The 17,896-nt window shown below is 59.0% G+C and overlaps 1 protein-coding gene across 10 annotated transcripts; it reads right to left on the bottom strand.

Annotated features, from left to right (window-relative positions):
- Positions 1,131-13,661, bottom strand: MIB2 (mindbomb E3 ubiquitin protein ligase 2). 10 transcript variants are annotated; one of them, XM_018060513.1, is made up of 20 exons: positions 13,342-13,661; positions 11,775-11,929; positions 7,831-8,086; positions 7,580-7,751; positions 7,329-7,446; positions 6,550-6,656; positions 6,175-6,369; positions 5,882-6,024; positions 5,671-5,778; positions 4,582-4,686; positions 4,337-4,499; positions 4,126-4,259; positions 3,892-4,040; positions 3,650-3,806; positions 3,397-3,557; positions 3,180-3,306; positions 2,860-3,093; positions 2,311-2,489; positions 1,908-2,243; positions 1,131-1,722 (listed from the first exon to the last, which is right to left on the bottom strand). In XM_018060513.1, exons 3-20 carry the CDS (start codon positions 7,846-7,848, stop codon positions 1,146-1,148), a joined length of 3,183 nt encoding a protein of 1,060 aa, XP_017916002.1. In that variant the 5' UTR covers positions 7,849-8,086; positions 11,775-11,929; positions 13,342-13,661; the 3' UTR covers positions 1,131-1,145. The 10 variants fall into 10 exon arrangements, with proteins under 10 accessions (XP_017916002.1, XP_017915997.1, XP_017915998.1 ...); XM_018060508.1 differs by lacking the exon at positions 7,329-7,446 and having other exon boundaries at positions 13,342-13,659; XM_018060509.1 differs by lacking the exon at positions 7,329-7,446 and having other exon boundaries at positions 11,775-11,862; positions 13,266-13,659.

Genomic DNA, 17,896 nt, shown 5'->3' on the forward strand with positions numbered 1-17,896 from the left:
GAGGGCCCCGGACGCCAGAGAAGGGACAGACGCCAGGGACTCAGGCTTAGGCGGGAGTGTCAGCTGGGGTCCCCAAACTCGCTGGAAGTTGAATGACTCGGCAGCTTTTCTCCCAAACGGAGTCCCCCCAAACCCCTCGACACTGCATGAGACCCGGCAGTGAACCTCCATCCTGGTCAGCTGAGGACACGTCCCCCGCAGGCGCTGGCGACAGGGACCCCACAAGAGGGGAGGGACGCGACGGGAGGGGACGTGGCAAGTGAGTACCAGGCTGAGGAAGAGGGACGGCGCCTGCGGAGCGAGGTTTGTGTGCCAGGAGGGAGAGGGACCTGCCGGGGCCAGCGGGAGGACCTGGCGGGCGACAGGGAAAGCGCACAAGGTGCGAGGGTGGGGGCCATAGGGGGCCAGGAATCTGCACTAGGCGCTCCCTGCGGCGCGCAAGCAGGACCGAAGTTCTGGGTAGGGGCTGGGGGCCGGGTGTCCTGAGAGCAAAAGACTCGACGGGACGGCTTTCAGGCTGCGCCTGGCTGGGGAGCCGAGCTAGGCTGAGGGGAGGTGAGGGCGCCTCTGGGCTGGGGGAACCAGGATCCAGGGCCGGGCGGCAGGCCCGCCGGGGCGGAGCGGACTGCGGGAGGGGAGACGGGATGGGGACTGGGGGAATTGCTCCGAGTGGAGAGGCGCCCAGCCAGAGGAGGCCGGGGGTGGGGGCCCTCCCCATTCTCCATCCAGGCTTTGAGCCCAGAGTGACAGTGGCGCGCCGGGCCAGCAGGGTCAGCGCCAAGTGGCTGGCGCGCAGCCTTGAGGCTCCAGGGGAGCATTTTGGTGGTTCTTGGAAAGCGCCCGGCCGCTGGGTCCAGACGAGGGCAGTCCCCCTTCTCCCACTTCATGACTAAGTTCGAGCCAACACACCGAGCCTCTCTTTCCTGTGTCCTACCCTCTCCCCAAATCCGTATTCCGCCTCCCACGCTCAGCGGTCCTGGGACCCTGCCGGGGCTCCTGGCTTGAAACCGGAGGCCTCGCCCAACTCCCCACTTAGCCAGGACCGCACAGCCTGCTGCGAAACCTTGTCCTGCTTTAGCCAAAACGCGTCTCTGTAGCCCACCCCAAGGAGCCAGGAGGTGGCTACTGCTGGGGTTTCGGTCCACTCAGTACCCCCGGACGACACCACAAGCACGGGCCCCGTTCTTTCTGGCCAGGGTGCGGGCAGCACTCTGGACCCGTGAGTCCTGGGAAGAAGGGCAGAATACGGATCGGAAAGAGGCCCTGTAAGGCCTCTGGCCAAAGCGCAGAACCCAGCGCTGGGCCAACGGTGTAAGGGGTGCAGTCAGAACGGTCCCCGGTTGGGGGACCTGCACGGCCCCGCCCCAGACAGGCAACCAGGCACAAAGTCCAGCAATCTTTTTATAAAACACAGAGAAAGGGCTTGCGAGGGCGGCTGCAGGGCATGGCCCCGGAAAGGGGCGGGGGGGGGGGGGCGCGCCGGCTACACGAAGATCTGGATGCGATCGCGGATGGGCTGGCGGCAGATGGGGCAGGCGCTGAGCGCTGCGCCACAGGGCGCGCACGCGCCGTGGCCGCACTGGAACACGAGGCGGATGTGGCTGTCGATGCAAATCGGGCAGGTGATGCGCTCCTCCATCTGCCGGTAGCGGCTCTGCAGCTCCTCCACCAACTGCCTCGGTGGGCCGGGCGCGGGGGCCGCGCTGACCACCTCCGTGCCGTCTGCGGAAGAGGTCCAGGTCAGGGGCGGGGGGTCGGGGCTGAGGTCTTGCGAGAGAACCTCGAACAGAGATGTGAGCCACAAGGGGCGGGGCCGTGGACAGCGGGCGGGGCCGCGAGCCAGTGCAGCAGCCCACACCTGGGGGCAGCGGGGCAGGGCGGGGCGGGCGCCGGGCCCCGGGCCCCACCTGGGCGCAGCTTCTTGCTGATGACCACCTGGCACCTGATGCATTTCTTCATCCTGCGCGCGCACTCTGCGGGGGGGAGGGCACGGTTGAGTGAGGGGCCGTCCAGCCTGGCTGCCGCGCCCCCTCCCCACCCCGCACTCACCCTCACACACTGTGCGATGCTGGCAGGGCGAGAACAGCACCAGCAGCGCCAGCTCTGAGCACACTAGGCACTCAGCGGCCTCAGGCCCCGTCGGCGCGGCCACATGCAGGTTGGTCACAGTGTTCGGAGCACTGAGCACCAGTCTTGGGCCCTGGGCCGAGCCCCCGCTGCCACCGCCGCAAGCCTGCCGCTCCCTGCGTGGGGACAGGGGTCTTGAAAGGGCCCGGAGTTTCGAGCCCGCCCCCCGCCCCGCCGGCTCACCGGAAGCGCTGAGCACAGCCCTGCAGGGCTTTGAGCAGGCGACCCTCGGCAGCCAGGTCCAGGGGGCTCCGGCCGCGATGGTTGGCGTAGCTCAGGTCAGCGCCCTCCAGCGCTAAGAAGTAGGCTATCGCCGTGCCCGCCGTCAGCTCCGCACTGCCTGGAAGGCCCGAGGCCTGTAGCTGGATGGCGGGACAGACGCTGTCACGTGAGGGCGAGCGCCTGGGAAGCTGGTCTGAAGGGAGCCTCCGCTGCTATCTGGCTGCAGAGGCCTGAGCACCTGCCCCCTGAGGCCCCTGGAGCCGGAGGCAAAGGGCCCCACTAGGCAGCTGGTGGCATGGAGACCAACACTAGACCCCACTCCCTCTCCCCAGATGGTCAGAATCTCAGGAACACTGGGCCGGCAGTGGTGACCAGGGTCGCAGAACCACTGTGGCCCAGAATGCCTGCCCTACGAGGCCTGGTCCCGCCATCCTGAGGGCGAAGAGGGCAAAGGAGCCTGTGGCCCAGTTATGTGCCCCCTCCCCAGCACCCAGAGTCACGTTTCCTCACCCTGGACAGCAACTGCAGGGGACCCGGGTCCCCTGCACCCCCATCAGCTACCAGAGGCAGCAGCTGGTGGCGCTGCAGGGCCACGTGCAGAGCCGTGTCCCCCTCCTCGTCCTCGGCGTTGACGCTGCAGCCAGCGTCCACCAGCAGTGGCACCAGCCCCACGTGGGCCTGCTGCACAGCCAGGTGCAGCGGGGATTGCAGCTTACGGTTGCGAGCGTTCACATCACAGTGGCCCTGGGGAGGGGTGGGCACGGGCTCAACCCAGGGACCGTGGGGGGCCCTGACACCCCAGTCCGCAGCCCATGGGACTCTGTCCACACCTCTTGGATGAGAACCTGTGCCACCTCCCCGTGGTTGTTGAAGGCGGCCAGGTGCAGTGCCGTGAACCCATCCTCCTTCTTGGCGTCCACCAGCTGCCGGGCCCGCGCCAGAATCCTCCTGACAGCTCTGTGGGAGCAGGGAGATGCCTCTGGGGTCAAGGGGTGACCAAGGGTGGCCCAGTGGCACAGCAGGACCTGTGTGTCACCCCAAACTCACAGTGTGTGGCCTTTGAGGGATGCATGGTGCAGCAGGGTGAAGCCCTGGCTGTTGGTGGCAGTGACGTCGATGCCTGGCACCTCGGTGAGGACCTCCACAATGCCGCTGGCACCAGTGCCCGCCGAGATGGCGCAGTGCAGGGGTGTGTCAGCATGGGCATCCTGCCAGTGGTAGGCCAGTGATCACTTGGCAAGGAGGTCTCAGCCATAACCTCCTTGACCCCAGGGCCAGAGCCAGGGGACCCAGCACTCACAGGCAGGTTGACGTCACAGCCACGCTCACAGAGGACCTTCACCACCTCCAGGAAGCCCCTCTGCACGGCCACATGCAGTGCTGAGCTCCGAGTGCTGTTCAGAGCATTGGCCCCACAACCCGAGCTCAAGAGCACCTGGGCAGCCTCGGGCTGGTTCCTGGCAGGAGAGGAAGCAGGAGGGGCGATGTGCCCGCCGGCTGGACCTGCAGGCCCAGCCCCCTTGCACTTTGGCCGGGCCTCACCCCAGGGCGGCGTAGTGCAGTGCCGTGTTGCCCTCGTCATCTGGCAGGTCAACGCCCGCCTGAGCCTGCAGTAGCAGCCGCACCAGCTCCACCTGGCCTAGGTAGGCAGCCATCTGCAGGGCAGTCCTGCCCTGATTCTTGGTGTCCACCTGCCAGGAGAGGCAGAGGGTCAGTCCCTGGCCCTCAGCCCCCTCGCTGGGGCTGCCTGGGCCGGGAGGCAGGTCTCGGGCTCGCCTGTTCCGGGTGCCGCCGCAGCAGGTCCAGAGCCCGGGCCATGTTGCCCAGAGCCACCTCCACCACCAACCTCCCTGGGTGCTCCAGGTCACTCTTCTGGGCTCGAAGCTTGTCCAGGACAACACTCAGGGAGCCTGGGGAGGATGGGGTTGAGGGTCAGTGGTGGCCAGGGCAGCCCTGGCCCAACCAGCTGCTCACTGGATGCCCTCACTTTTGTTCTCCCGGGCTCGCCCAGCTACGTCCAGGTTGGCATCTTCCTCAGGCCGGTAGGCCACCAGGCAGGAGGGGCTGAAGGTCCACAGCTTTCCACTGACCAGCACACCCACGTTCCCGTCTCCAAAAACCTTCAGCACTCTCCCAATGCGGCCCAGAGCCTGAATGAGGAGAGGGTGGGGTCACAGGCGTGCCTCCGAGGGGTTAGTATGATGGGCATGGAGGTAGGGGTGGGGGACTCACAGGAGCCATGTCATCGGTCCACTCCCCATGGCCAGCCTGCAGCCGCTTCACCGTGTCAAGGTCGTCGATAACCCGCACCACCTCACCCACCAAGCAGGAGTTTTGCTGAGTGACAGAGGAGCACAAAAGAAGCACGTGAGGGGCCCCAGCAGGCATGGTTGCCCAGGGTCAGAGAGCAGGAAGGCCCCCACCCTCGTTCAGCTCCACCTCACCAGGACCCCAGCCCCTGCCTGAAAACACAACCAGAGTCTCACCCAATAAGGGTGACAGGTGACCAGGACAGCCCTGCCGGCCCAGCCTCCAAGCCGCGGGGGTGACGGCCAGAGTCAGCTCAGGGGTGTTCAGGCTGGGGCAGGCCTGACCACGGGCTGATGAGGGGGCAGGCAGTACGGCCAAGACCAGCCCAGCCCAGCTTGGAGGAAGGGCGCCAGGATGACTGGGGGCAGAGCCTGAACATGGTGCAGCCAGTGGCTGCTCCTCCCGCACCCCAAACCTTCCCTGGCAACTTTCTCCACACCTGTGCCCTCACCTGCACAGACAGAACTCACTGTATAAACCACCTGTCCTGTGACCCCGCCACAGCCCCTCCTTGAAGGCCCACATGCCCCAGGTGTCCCCAACTCGAGCTGAGTGCTGGCTCCACATTCTGTCCAGGGCCCGTCACCGGATGCTCTGCCACCTGCCCTCCACCTCCTCCCTCCTGCTTCTGAGAAATACTGCTTCTCAAACAGCTTTCACCATGCCCCACCACCCTGATCCAGGGTCCACCCCTGTCCTAAGGGGCCTTCCCACCCTTCAGGCGACACCCACAGGAGCATTCTAGGAACTCTGCCTAACCATGCCACCTGCGGCCTGTGAGGCTCCCCTGGCCCAGACACACAATGGGGCCTGGTTTGCCCCCACTTCCAACAATGCCTGGGGCCTCCCCTTCACATCTAGGTCCCTCTCCCTGGACTGAATCCCCTTCAGACCCACCAGGCCCTGACCTCGTCCTTCAGGGCCAGAGGAAGGCACACCCAGGGCCAAGCGGGTACATGAAAGGGGGTGCAGAAGTGAGCAGAAGGGGCTCAGCTAAGCCCCCCCATGCACCTTGGTGAGAGCCCCAGGATGGAAGGTCCAGCGGGTCTCGTGGCTGAACTGCACACGCACGTCCCCACGGTCTGTGATGCGGTGCACGGTGCCCGTCTGTCCGATAAACTGTGGCGGGTCATGGAGGCGGTGGCCAGGTGGAGCAGGAGGGCAGGGGGCCAGAGGACATGGGGAGGGTGGGCACGGGAACTCACCAGGTGGGGCATCTCACCTTGGCCATCCGGGGGTTCCACCCGCCGTGGCCTTCCTGCATCTCCCTCAGCACGTCTGTGTCCAGCAGACACTTGACCTTGTCCCCACGCTGGAAGGGCTGGCCATCAGCACTGACCCTGCGCTGCAGCTCTGCAGGCTTGCCTGGGGGTGGGGGGTGCAGCAGGCCTGGCTCAGGCAGTTCCTTCTGCCTGCACCGCTCACCTCAGCGACTGCAGAGACCACCCCCAGGCCCAGGGCAGGACGGAGGGCAAATGAGGGGGGCGGGGCACGTGGTGGACGGCCTGCCCATACCAAGCCTTGGGAGGTGCTCCCTGTAGTAGAAGCCGCCAGCTGCCTCGCCCACACACTTGAGGTCCACCTTGCCCTTGTGGCCCACACGATACACGTTGGTGGTGCCATCAGCCCATGTCACACTGGCCACGCTCCGGCCTGTCTCCACGTCCCAGCCACGGATGTCCACTACTCGGCCTGGCTTCCCTTCTCCTCCTGGGAGACAGTGGCCCCACCAGCAGGGCAAACCCACACCACGAGGATGAGCCACAGCTGGCAGCAACCGACCCCCCACCTTACCACCACCCCACTCAACATCCTGTGAAACCCCCACCTCCCTGCCCTCTCACTCACCATCCTATGAGCCCCCCACCTTACCCCCTGGCCCCCACTCACCATCCTGTGAGCCCCACTCCCAGTCGGGGCCCCGAACCACCTTCGCCCCCTGGAAGATGCCCCTTAACGGGATCCTTGGGAGGCCCTGGCGGGGACTCAGCATGACCCTACGGGAAACAGAGTAGGTCCCAGGCCATGAAGGGCAGTGGTGCCAGGAGCAGGCCCTATGCTCTGCCAGCCCTGCTCCCCATTCCCGCCCCCAAGTCTCTTCCCCTGGAACTGCAGGCCCCCCAGGCCAGTGCCCTTCACACTGGATCTTGAGTGGGGCTGCTGACTGGTTCCCTCCAGGGACCTTTCATGGCACCAGGTTGGATGGGTGCTCTAGGTCCACCCTCACCGCATGGTTCCTGTGTGTGGTCACACCACATCTGCCACCTCCTGGAGAGCTAGATATCCTGTCAGAGCTATGCCCAGAGCTCAGCACCCGGCCTGGCCTGGGGAGGGTTCAGCATGTGGGAAACACGGGCGTGAGGAAGGCAGGCCTGGCCAGAGGTGTCGGATGGCTGCTCCCAGCTTCCTCGCTAGCCAGCACATCCCTCCCCTCCACGGGTGGGGGTGTCGAGGAGGCGAAGGCAACAGTGCGGGTGGCAGGGGTGCACCTCTGGCCGCCCATCCGCCCTAGCGTGGGCCCTCCTGACCACAGCAGATGCAAGCAGCACACCCCACGCAGGCCACTCTCAGAGCCCCGGTCAGGCAGCACTGGGGGGCCAGGGAGAGCCTGGCCAGAGGAGGGGACAGGGTGAGAGGAGGCCCCATCCACAGCACCGACCTCCGCGGACCTGCTAGGTGGACACAGTCGCCTTCTGTAGGGGGTGGGGGCTGGTGTCAATGCCCAGGCCCCTGGGGTGATCGTCACCCTGGTCACTCCTCCAGGAAATGGCTCAGGACAGACTTGACCTGCAGCAGAGCAGTCAGCAGGAGGCAGCTCCAGCTGTCCCGGACCAAGGCTCGTCGTGTGTCAGAGGCATTCTCAGGAGGCCCTGGACGCTTGCAGGTGGGGTGGGACATGGGGACGGCCGGGGGGACTCACGGGCGCGAGTGGGCCGTCTCGTAGCGCTCGAAGGCGTGGGCCAGGTCGTGCTTGTTGTGCATGTAGCATTGCGTGCAGAGATCGTAGTCGAAGCAGATACGGCATTTCCAGCGCATGCCCCGCAGCCCGTGCTTCTTGCAGCAGTCGCAGATGATGTTGGGGTGGCGGACACCTGCAGGGCGCAGCGTCAGGGGCGCTGCTGGCCCCGCCCCCACCCCAGTTCCGCCCCAGCCCCGCCCCCAGCCCCGCACCGATTTGGGCGTTGTCATAGAGCAGCAGGTCGTGTGCGCCCTGGTAGCCTGCGCGGTAGTTGGTGCGGGTGCCGTGGTCCCACTGCACGACCACTGTGCGGTCGGGGGTCGAAGGGCTGCCGTGGCGGCCGAGCTCCACCACCGTGCCCACGCCGCCCTCGCCGCCGTCCTGCTGGCCCCACTTCCAGTCCACGCCGCGCACCACGCGCATGCCCACCTGCACGCCCGCTTGGGGGTCTGGGTCCATGGTGGAGACCTGCGGGGAGAGGGGACCATCGGGGCACATGGAGAAAGCCACACGAGGTCACACCAGAGGACTGCCAGGGAGAGGCGGAAACCAGTGTGGGGGAGGGGCACGCAGGAATGCCCTGGGGCTGGAGGGCAGGTGGGACACCTCTCTGGAAAGGGAGCCTCCCCCAGCTCCCCTCCTCCAGCAGCTATGTGGGGCTGCAGCAGTAGTGTGGGGGCAGTCCTGGTGATGGGACTGCAGATCCCCAGGGACCAGGGAATAGGATCTGGTCAGGAGGTCTCCAGGCCAGCAGATCAGGTTCTGGGTGGCTGGCATGGGGTGGGGGCAGGGGGGCCCACTAGGACTGCAGACAACAACACGCAAGGTAAGACAAAACTTTCCGAAGAAACACTGGCCGGCACTTAAGAATGGAGAGGCACAAAGACCGTGTACCCAGAGTGAGCCTGCTGACCTCATGCACAAAGCAGACTATCTGACCGAAAACAGGAAAACCCTGGGACAGGTGCCTCCAGCACCTAGCACACTGGGGGGCTGATGCGACCCACAGCCTGGTGAGCAGTGCTGCACCGTCACTCGGGCCTCACTGCTGGGCCTTCTTCTGAGAGGTGTGGCCTGGCCACCCCAGGCAGGCCCTGACGGAGGTGGCACTACTCACAGCAGTGCCCACCTTGCAGGCTCAAGGGTGAACCAGGTCCTGACAAGATTTACTTTCAAGGGAGCACGACCCACCACACTACACAGCAGAGCTCACAAACGGACGCTGAAGGAGAGGAGCCGGGCACCTGACCCCACCGACAGGAAGCTCACAAGCAGAACAAGCCAAGCCATGGCGCCAGAGGCAGGGAGACTGTGGCTGAGCCAGTCATGGGGGCTCGGAACCAGGGACATGCTATTTCTTCATCTGGGTGCCAATTACATGTGTGTTCACTTTGCAAAGCTGGATCACTCATGACCTGTGCCTCCTGGTATTATGTGATTTCTCAATAAAATTGGTTTAACATCAATGGATTTGAACAACCCCCAAGAGTTTAAAGCAACAGGACCTGAAGTGGGAGGGGACTCGGGGCCCTCCAAAACAGTAATGAAGAGGGAGGGATTTCAGGGCCCCAGGACAGTAAGGGAGCAGTCACCCCTCCATCTCTGGAGGCTGCCTCTCCAGCATGAGGGCCCCAAGGCCGGGGAAGATGCAGGCCTGGATCCCTGAACGAAACTCATTGCACTTCCTGTGGCTCCTGGAAGGCCAGAGGAGGCCCAGAGGCCTGCTGGGGTATATTTGCTCCCTCTAGTGCCCAGTGGCCCAGAGCAGCCATAGCCCGCCAGGCCAGCCCAAGGCTCAGCCAGCAACAGGGAAGGAAACCCACACATCACCCCTGCACCTGGACCACCCCCTCCAACCACAGCCCAACAATCAGCATCCCAGGCCTGAGCCCACAGGTCACCTGACGGCCACCCTCTGTCCAGTCTAACCTGTAGGCCAGCGCCTGGCACAGGGTATGCAGGGGAGGGGCACTGCCTACAGCGCAAGGCTCCTGGGCCACACCCAGCCTAGAGTCCAAGTGAATGATCCTCAGATTCTCAGTGGTATGAACTACTCAGCCAGCTCAGCCTTCTGTGAGTCCTCCCCCATCCCTACAGGTGCCTGTGCCTACTCCCTCACCCCGCCCAGGACCGCCAGGGCTTCCAGATACAGGTGGACCATCTGAAATGACGAGTCTTTCGAACTCGATGCCCAGTCTCAGCAAAACACCCTGCTGCTCCTTCACCTGGACGGCTGCCCCACAGGGGCTGTACGGCCTCCTGCTCCCACTGCCCTCCAGCCACCCTCCCCCCTTTGCCTCTGGACCCACTGAAGAGGAGGCACCAGGGCTTTTCTGTCCTGCTAGCCACAGCGAGAAGCCCACATGAGAATGCCTGTGGCTCTTGGGTGCCAGTGAGCCCCAGACAAGGGCAGGGCCTGTGGGCTGCTGCCTCGTCAGAGGGCTGTTCACGTGTGGCCTCTGCCTCCTGCCTGGCGTCTGTCAGCAGCTGCCACTCAAGTGCAAGCGGGCAGGGCAGCCCAGCCTGAGTCAGTGGCCCAGTGGCAGAGAGGAGGTGCTGCCCTTCAGGGCACAGGCCCTCCTTCCGCTGGGAGCCTCCAGGATTGCCATGGCTCCTGGGCAGTGCTGAGCTGCCCCCTGCTGAGCTAGTCAGCAAGGCAACCACATACCCAAACAAGTGTGGGCAGATAGGCAGCGAGAGTGCCTGCTTGCAGGGGACATGCCACCTGCAAGGCCCAGAAACTGGCCCTGGTTTGAGATAAAGGGGCAGGAAAGGACGTTCTCCCAAGATCAGCACCACAGTTATTCTGTAGCCTGTGAGCCCAGCCTCTCAGCCCACCTCGCCGGCCGCTGCACCAACCCTTCCTGTAGGCCTACAGATCCACTGGCCATGGGCTGGCATCCACTGGCACTGGCCTTGTCTCCAACAAGACTTAGGGTGATTGGACATCTTAAGTAGGAGAGCAGCTGTGGCCAGTGCCTGGTTCTGCCCACAGGGGGATGGGCAGAGAATGGTCAGGAGTGGAAGGTGCCCAGCAAGGTCTGTGGGAAAAGAGGACCAAGTCTCAGCCAGCAGTGGCTCCACTAGGTCACCAGCAAAGTCCAGCCTGTCACAAGAAGTGCCTCTGACCAGCACCTGTCGTGTGCACATCCCTGTTTATAGCACACCCAGACAGTTCTCCAGTGCTGGCCAGCAACCTGCCACGCTCCCTAAGTATGTGCCCTGGGAGCCCAATAGCCCATGGGGGACAGAGCTGAAGGGACACGCTGAGCCTCGGGCTTCCTCCTGCTCAGACCAGTGCCCCTGAAGGACAGTGGACAGAGAAGAGCAGTCCTCCCCTCCACACTCCACCCCGGGTGCCCAAGTGGGTCCTGTGCCTCAGCACCTCCATCCAGCCTGGCATTACCCCAGGTGGGTCTGAGCAGGGCCCCCCAACAATGCCCCCTGCTTGCCCTCCTGGCTCCCAGACCTCAATGCTCAGGCACAGCATTGTAGGACCCCTGTGAAGCAGCCCAGAGGCTCTCCAGGCCTCTCTGCTACTCTGCCACCTGCCTCCCTGCCTGGTCTTTGTCGTCGTTGTCACCAGGACCCAGGAGATGGCCATTTGTGCTCCATGTGACCTCCAGGTCCCCACTATTAGGGCTCACTATCTCACCTCAGAAGGTCTCCCAGGGTGTGAAGGGAGGGGATGGCAAGTGGAGAATGGACCAGGGTCAGGGGAAGGGAGAGGATAGGGAGGAAGGGAACTCTTGTTTCAGTGAGAAATTCACCCAGAGAGCTCTTCCTTTTTCTCCTTTTGGCAGAAACACTGTACTCTGACATCTTCCTCAGAGCGTACAACCCAGGCGTCTGGCGGCATCAGAACCCCCAAACGGTGTCGCTGCAAAGGTTTATGATGACCCTGAGGGTTTCCCAAGTGGTGCAATGGTAAAGAATCCTCCTGCCAATGCAGGAGACACAGGAGATGGGGGTTCTATCCCTTAGTGGAGAAGGTCCCCTGGAGTAGGAAATGGCAACCCACTCCAGTATTCTTGCCTGGAAAACTTCATGGACAGAGGTGCCTGATGACCAGCAGTTCGTGGGGTCTCCAAGAGTTGGACACGGCCAAGCGCGAACAAACACAGAGGCACTCAGGGCATGAGCAGCTGGCACTTACCTTAGTGTATACACCAGCCTCTTGTCAGCATCCCAAATGCTTAGCTGCTGTTTCTCAGGTCACACGTTTGCTCAGCCACCAAGATTTCCTGTTGGAGATTGGAATCCATGCTGACACAGAGCACAGCAAACCAAACAGGTAGAAAGTCAGCAGGTCTGGGGAAAAATGGGTTTTAAAAGGCAGTCTTACACTTTTAGCATTTACCATCTCAACCAAATGGGTGGACACCTGGGTCTGCTCTATTGGTTTACTAGTTTCTCTTTGGAAGGCAGAAGTATTTCTAAAGCACACGTTTAGACGTACAGAAATAAAATATTTGCACTATTTTGATTATTTTATGAAAAAAACTTAACAAAGCTGCAAAGAGTAAATCCCATTTAGCTAGGAAGTTGGTAAACTGTCTTTATTGAGAAGAATCAACTTGGGTGCCGATGCTGGCCACCAGAGGCTGCCACTCCTTTCTGGGCACCTCTGGCTGGTCTAATGACGGTGTTTAAATCCGCACCACATGTGGCACAGTCAACTGGCAAGACTTGGCGAATCACAGGCTCGGGTCATGTGGCAGCTCTGGCTGAGGCCGAGGTGGACATCCTGAGTGGCCAGGGAGTCTGGCCTGTCAGTCACCTGCTGGAAGAAGGCCTAAAGGAAGTAGAAGGCAGCCATCACCCTAATTCTGGTGACCCAAACAGAAGCCCTCAGGCAAGGGCAATCACCACCCAACCACTGCACAGGGCCAGTCTTGGACTGGAGCATGACATTCAGATACTTGTTGCACCTGGAGCAACAGGCCAGAGGGAAAGGCAAGAGGAGAGGACGCGCCAGGAACGACCTGGTGTGCCAGTGCTTCCACTGCAACGCTCCTGCAACCCCTGCCCCACTGAGGCCCACCAGGAGCCTGTCTGGCACCTTTACTTATTTTCTCTATTGGTTCTGAGCTCAGAAGAAGAGAGGCAGGATTATTCACACCCCAACACCCTAGACACATTCAAAAACAAGCAAAACCTCTCTGAAGTGGCATCAGACAAGATCTGAGCCCCTCAAGAGCTCTCTTATCTAGCTGTCCAGTCGCCCCTGCCCGCCTACATACAGGTGGGCTGCAGCCCTGAAGCCTGGAGACTTGGGGGCTGGCCTTTAACCTTCGGCTCAAGCCCTGAGCCATCCGACCCTGCGGCGGCGGGGGGGATGCCAAGACGCACAATCAGCGCCTCGCTGGTTTGTCTACACGCCCATGCACTGCCCACGCTCACGACACCAGAGCTGCCCGAAGGGCCTGCCTCCTACCCTGCAGGGCTCCGAGGGTCTAGGGCCGCCGGAGTAGGAACCGGAGGGCTGGCAGACCCGGCTCAGCCGACGTCAGCGCCCAGCGCTGCGCCTTGGATCCAGCAGCTGGCCTGCTGGGGGGCGGGGCTGGACAGGCTGAGCCGGGCGCCCACACTGAAAGTGACCCCTTCCTCACTCGCTCGGGTCCGTCCCGCCCCTGTCGTTCGTCACCTTTCTCGGGAAACCGCCCCGGGCCCCCGCCGCTGCCGACCCCGGGCCTGGTGGCCCTGTCGACCCTTCCACTTGCCCGGAAGTTTGCGTCCGGGCCGCTCTGCGCCTAGGCTCCGGGGGCCTGAGAAGCGCCGAGTCTGTCAGTCGGTCGGCTGCGGCCTCAGTGTGTGCGACGGCCAGCCCGCGAGCTAGCCTGCTCTGAGCCAGCCAACCTGCCAGGTGCTCAGCTGTGCCGCGCAGCGCCGAAGTCCACTGGCTGAGGCTGCCCAAAGCCCCCGGCGCCAGGGGCTCAGGGGCCAACGCGAGGCCTGCCGGGACCCGTAGTCCGCAGCCCCCTGGGACCACGGCCGGGGGGCGGGTCCGAACCACAACTCCCAGGAGAACCAGCAGAGCCGTGACGTAAGGGGAGTGAGGGCTGAGCTACGGCCCTAGCCCCGCCCCGACAGGGAGGGGAGCCGCCAGCCTTGCTTCCGGGAGAATATTTCGGGTCCGCTCTCGCGTTTGACGTGTGCACACGTTGTGAAACGAATACAGACTGCAAACTACGGCAATTCTCCCGCCTCTAAACGCGTGGGGCCGCGGCCAGCGGGGCATACGGACACTGGCACCCAAGCCCCGGGCTTCCGAAGAGTGCGCACGCGTACGCCGGGAAAGAGGGTACCAGACGACCACGCCCCTACGGCAGAGGGGCGGGACCAGAGGCGGAAGTGCGTCACCCTCGCCCGGCCCTACGTGGCGCAGCTGGTTTCGGAGACGGTTTGGGTTGCTGTGGAGACGGTTTGCTGAGCCTTCTGGGTGTAGAGATGAGGCGTTTTCGCAACTTTTTTTACTTGATATATTTTAAAATCAGAGTTACGCCAGTGCATGGTTTGTGTGTGTGTGGTTTTAATTCTCGCATAAATGAAGACAGTGTAAAACAGCTGTCTCATGCCAGTCTCCCCCAGAGGCAAATACTTCCAACCCTTGTAATAGCTTTTCTTCTGACACAAACCTGTACGTTTCTCAGCCAGAGAAGACTGGTTTTTGATGTATTAAATTTAAGACATTTTGGGGACTTCTCTGATGGTCCAAAGCGAAAACAACGGCCAGTTGTGGATGTGACTAGTGGTGGAAGTAAAGTCTGATGCTGTAAAGAACAATATTGCATAGGAACCTGGAATGTTAACGCATGAATCAAGCTAAACTGGAAGTGATCAAATAGAAGATGGCAAGAGTGTACATGAACATTTTGGGAATCAGTGACCTAAAATGGACTAGAATGGGCAAGTTTAATTCAGATGACCATTATAACTGCTACTGTGGGCAAGAAGCCCTTAGAAGAAATGGAGTAGACCTCATAGTCAACAAAAGAGTCTGAAATTCAATATTTGGGTACCATCTCAAAAATGACAGAATGATCTGTTTGTTTCTAAGCAAACCATTCAATATGACAGTAATCCAAGTCTATGCCCCAGCCACTAATGCTGAAGAAGCTGAAGTTAAACGGGTCTTCTATGATGACCTACAAGCCCTTGTAGCTGCTGCTGCTGCTGCTAAGTCGCTTCAGTCGTGTCCGACTCTGTGCGACTCCATAGACAGCAGCCCACCAGGCTCCCCCATCCTAGGGATTCTCCAGGCAAGAACACTGGAGTGGGTTGCCATTTCCTTCTCCAATGCATGAAAGTGAAAAGTGAAAGTGAAGTCACTCAGTCCTGTCCGACTCTTCAAGACCCCATGGACTGAAGCCTACCATTCCGGTATGACCTAAATCAAATCCCTTATGGTTAATTATACAGTGGAAGTGACAAATAGATTCAAGGGATTATATCTGATAGAATGCTTGAAGAACTATGGATGGAGGTTCGTGACATTGTACAGGAGGCAGTGATCAAGACCATCCCCAAGAAAAAGAAATGCATAAAAGCAAAATGGTTGTCTGAGGAGGCCTTACAAATAGCTGAGAAAAGAAGAGAAGCGAAAGGCAAAGGAGAAAAGGAAAGATGCACCCATTTGAATGCAGAATTCCAAAGAATAGCAAGGAGATATGAGAAAGCCTTCCTCAGTGATCAATGCAAAGAAAGAGATGAAAACAACAGAATGGGAAAGACTAGAGATCTCTTTAAGAAAATGAGAGATACTAAGGGAATGTTTCATGTAAAGACAGGCACAATAAAGGACAAAAACAGTGTGGACCTAACAGAAGCAGAAGATATTAAGGAAAAGTGGCAAGAATACACAGAACCATACAAAAAAGATCTTCATGACCCAGATAACCACGGTGGTGTGATGACTCACTTAGAGCCAGACATCCTGGAGTCTGAAGTCAGGAGGGCCTTAGGAGGCATCACTACACACAAAGCTAGTGGAAGTGATGGAATTTCAGTGGAACTATTTCAAGTCCTAAAAGATAATGCTGTCAAAGTGCTGCACTCAATATCCCGGCAAATTTGGAAAACTCAACAGTGGCCACAGGACTGGAAAGGGTCAGTTTTCATTCCAATTCCAAAGAAAGGCAATGCCAAAAAATGTTCAGACTACCGCACAATTGCACTCATCTCACACGCTAGGAAAGTAATGCTCAAAATTCTTCAATCAAGGCTTCAACAGTACATGAACCGAGAACTTCCAGATGTTCAAGCTGGATTTAGAAAAGGCAGAGGAAGCAGAGATCAACTTGCCAACATCCATTGGATTATTGAAAAATCAAGAGAGTTTCAGAAAAATATCTACTCCTGCTTTATTGACTATGCCAAAGCCTTTGAAGTCAAGGCCCACCTGACTTCAGACTCCAGGATGTCTGTCTCTAAGTGAGTAATCACACCATCGTGGTTATCTGGGTCATGAAGATCTTTTTTATGGAAAATTCTTAAAGAGGTGGGAATACCATACCACCTTACCTGTTTCGTGAGAAATCTGTATTCAGGTCAAGAAGCAACCATGAGAACTGTACATGTAACAACGGACTGGTTCCAAATTGGGAAAGGAGTATGTCAAGGTTATATACTGTCACCCTGCTTACTTAACTTACACATGGAGTACATCATGTGAAATGCTGGGCTGAATGAAGCACAACCTGGAAACAAGATTGCCCAGAGAAACAACAATAACCTCAAATATGCAGATGACACTACCTTTATGGCAGAAAGTAAAGAGGAACTGAAAAGCCTCTTCTGAAAGTGAAAGAGGAGAGTGAAAAAGCTGGCTTAAAACTCAGCATTCAAAAAACAAAGATCATGGCATCTGGTCCCATCACTTCATGGCAAATAGATGGGGAAACAGTGGAAACTGTGACAGACTTGACTTTATTGGGCTCTAGGATCACTGTAGATGTTGACTGCAGCCATGAAATTAAAAGATGCTTGCTCCTTGGAAGAAAAGCCATGGCAAACCTAGACAGCATATTAAAAAGCAGAGACATTACTTTGCTGACAAAGGTCCGCCTAGTCAAAGCTATAGTTTTTCCAGTAGTCATGTATGGATGTGAGAGTTGGATCATAAATAAAGCTGAGTACTGAAGAATTGATGCATTTGAACTGTGGTGTTGGAGAAGACTCTTCAGAGTCCCTTGGACTACAAGGAGATCCAACCAGTCCATCCTAAAGGAAATCAGTCCTGAATGTTCATTGGAAGGACTGATGCTGAATCTGAAGCTCCAATCCTTTGGCCACCTGATGCGAAGAACAGACTCATTGGAAAAGACCCTGATGCTGGGAAAGATTGAAGGCAGCAGGAGAATGGGACAACAGAGGATGAAATGGTTGGATGGCATCACCAACTCGATGGACATGAGTTTGAGCAAACTCTGGGAGTTGGTGATGGACAGGGAAGCCTGGTGTGCTGCAGTCCATGGGGTGGCAAAGAGTCAGACACGACTGAACTGAACTGAACTGAACCTGATCATCCAGTGGCTAAGACTCCACGCTCCTAATGCAGAGGCCCAGGTTTGATACCTGCTCAGGAAAATGGATCCCACTTGCCCACATAAGACCCAGTGCAGCCAAATAAGTAATAAATATATTTGTGACTACTTTATAAAAAGTAAAAAACATAAAATAAATTTAGACATTTCTATGGACTTCCCATTAAGGTCAAGGAGAAGCATGCTCTCCAAACAATTCTCTGCCCACCTCACCCCACCCCTACATTTTCACGACTGTTCACAATGAGGGCGTAAAAACCACACCTCCTCCTCTTCTTTCTCTTCATTTGTTTTGGTCACTAAGTTGTCTCGGACTCTTTGGGACCTCATGAACTGTAGCCTACTCGGCTCCTCTGTCCATGGTATTTTCCAGGCAAGAATATTTGAGTGCATTGCCATTTCCTCCTCTAGGAGATCTTCCTGACCCAGGATTTGAATTCGTGTGTCTCCTGCATTGGCAAGCAGTTTCTTTATCATTGAGCCACCAGGGAAATCCTCTTTCTCTTCATAGTGACCTAGTATTTCTCTTGTGCCTGGAATTTTATGTGGCTAGTTTTCTTTGTCACCTGCTTATCAATAACATTTTCCAAAGGCTCAAACACATCAGAACCGTTTAATTTCTGGAAGCCCCTTTTCACTCCAGACTGATGGCATTCTCAACCCACTACATAGCACTGCCCTCTTGACCCTTCCTCTGCTGTCATCCTTCTGACTTTTGGCCTTTCTCCTGTCT

This window comes from Capra hircus, chromosome 16, assembly GCF_001704415.2.
Source record: "Capra hircus breed San Clemente chromosome 16, ASM170441v1, whole genome shotgun sequence".
In the NCBI taxonomy this organism is placed as follows: Eukaryota; Metazoa; Chordata; class Mammalia; order Artiodactyla; family Bovidae; genus Capra; species Capra hircus.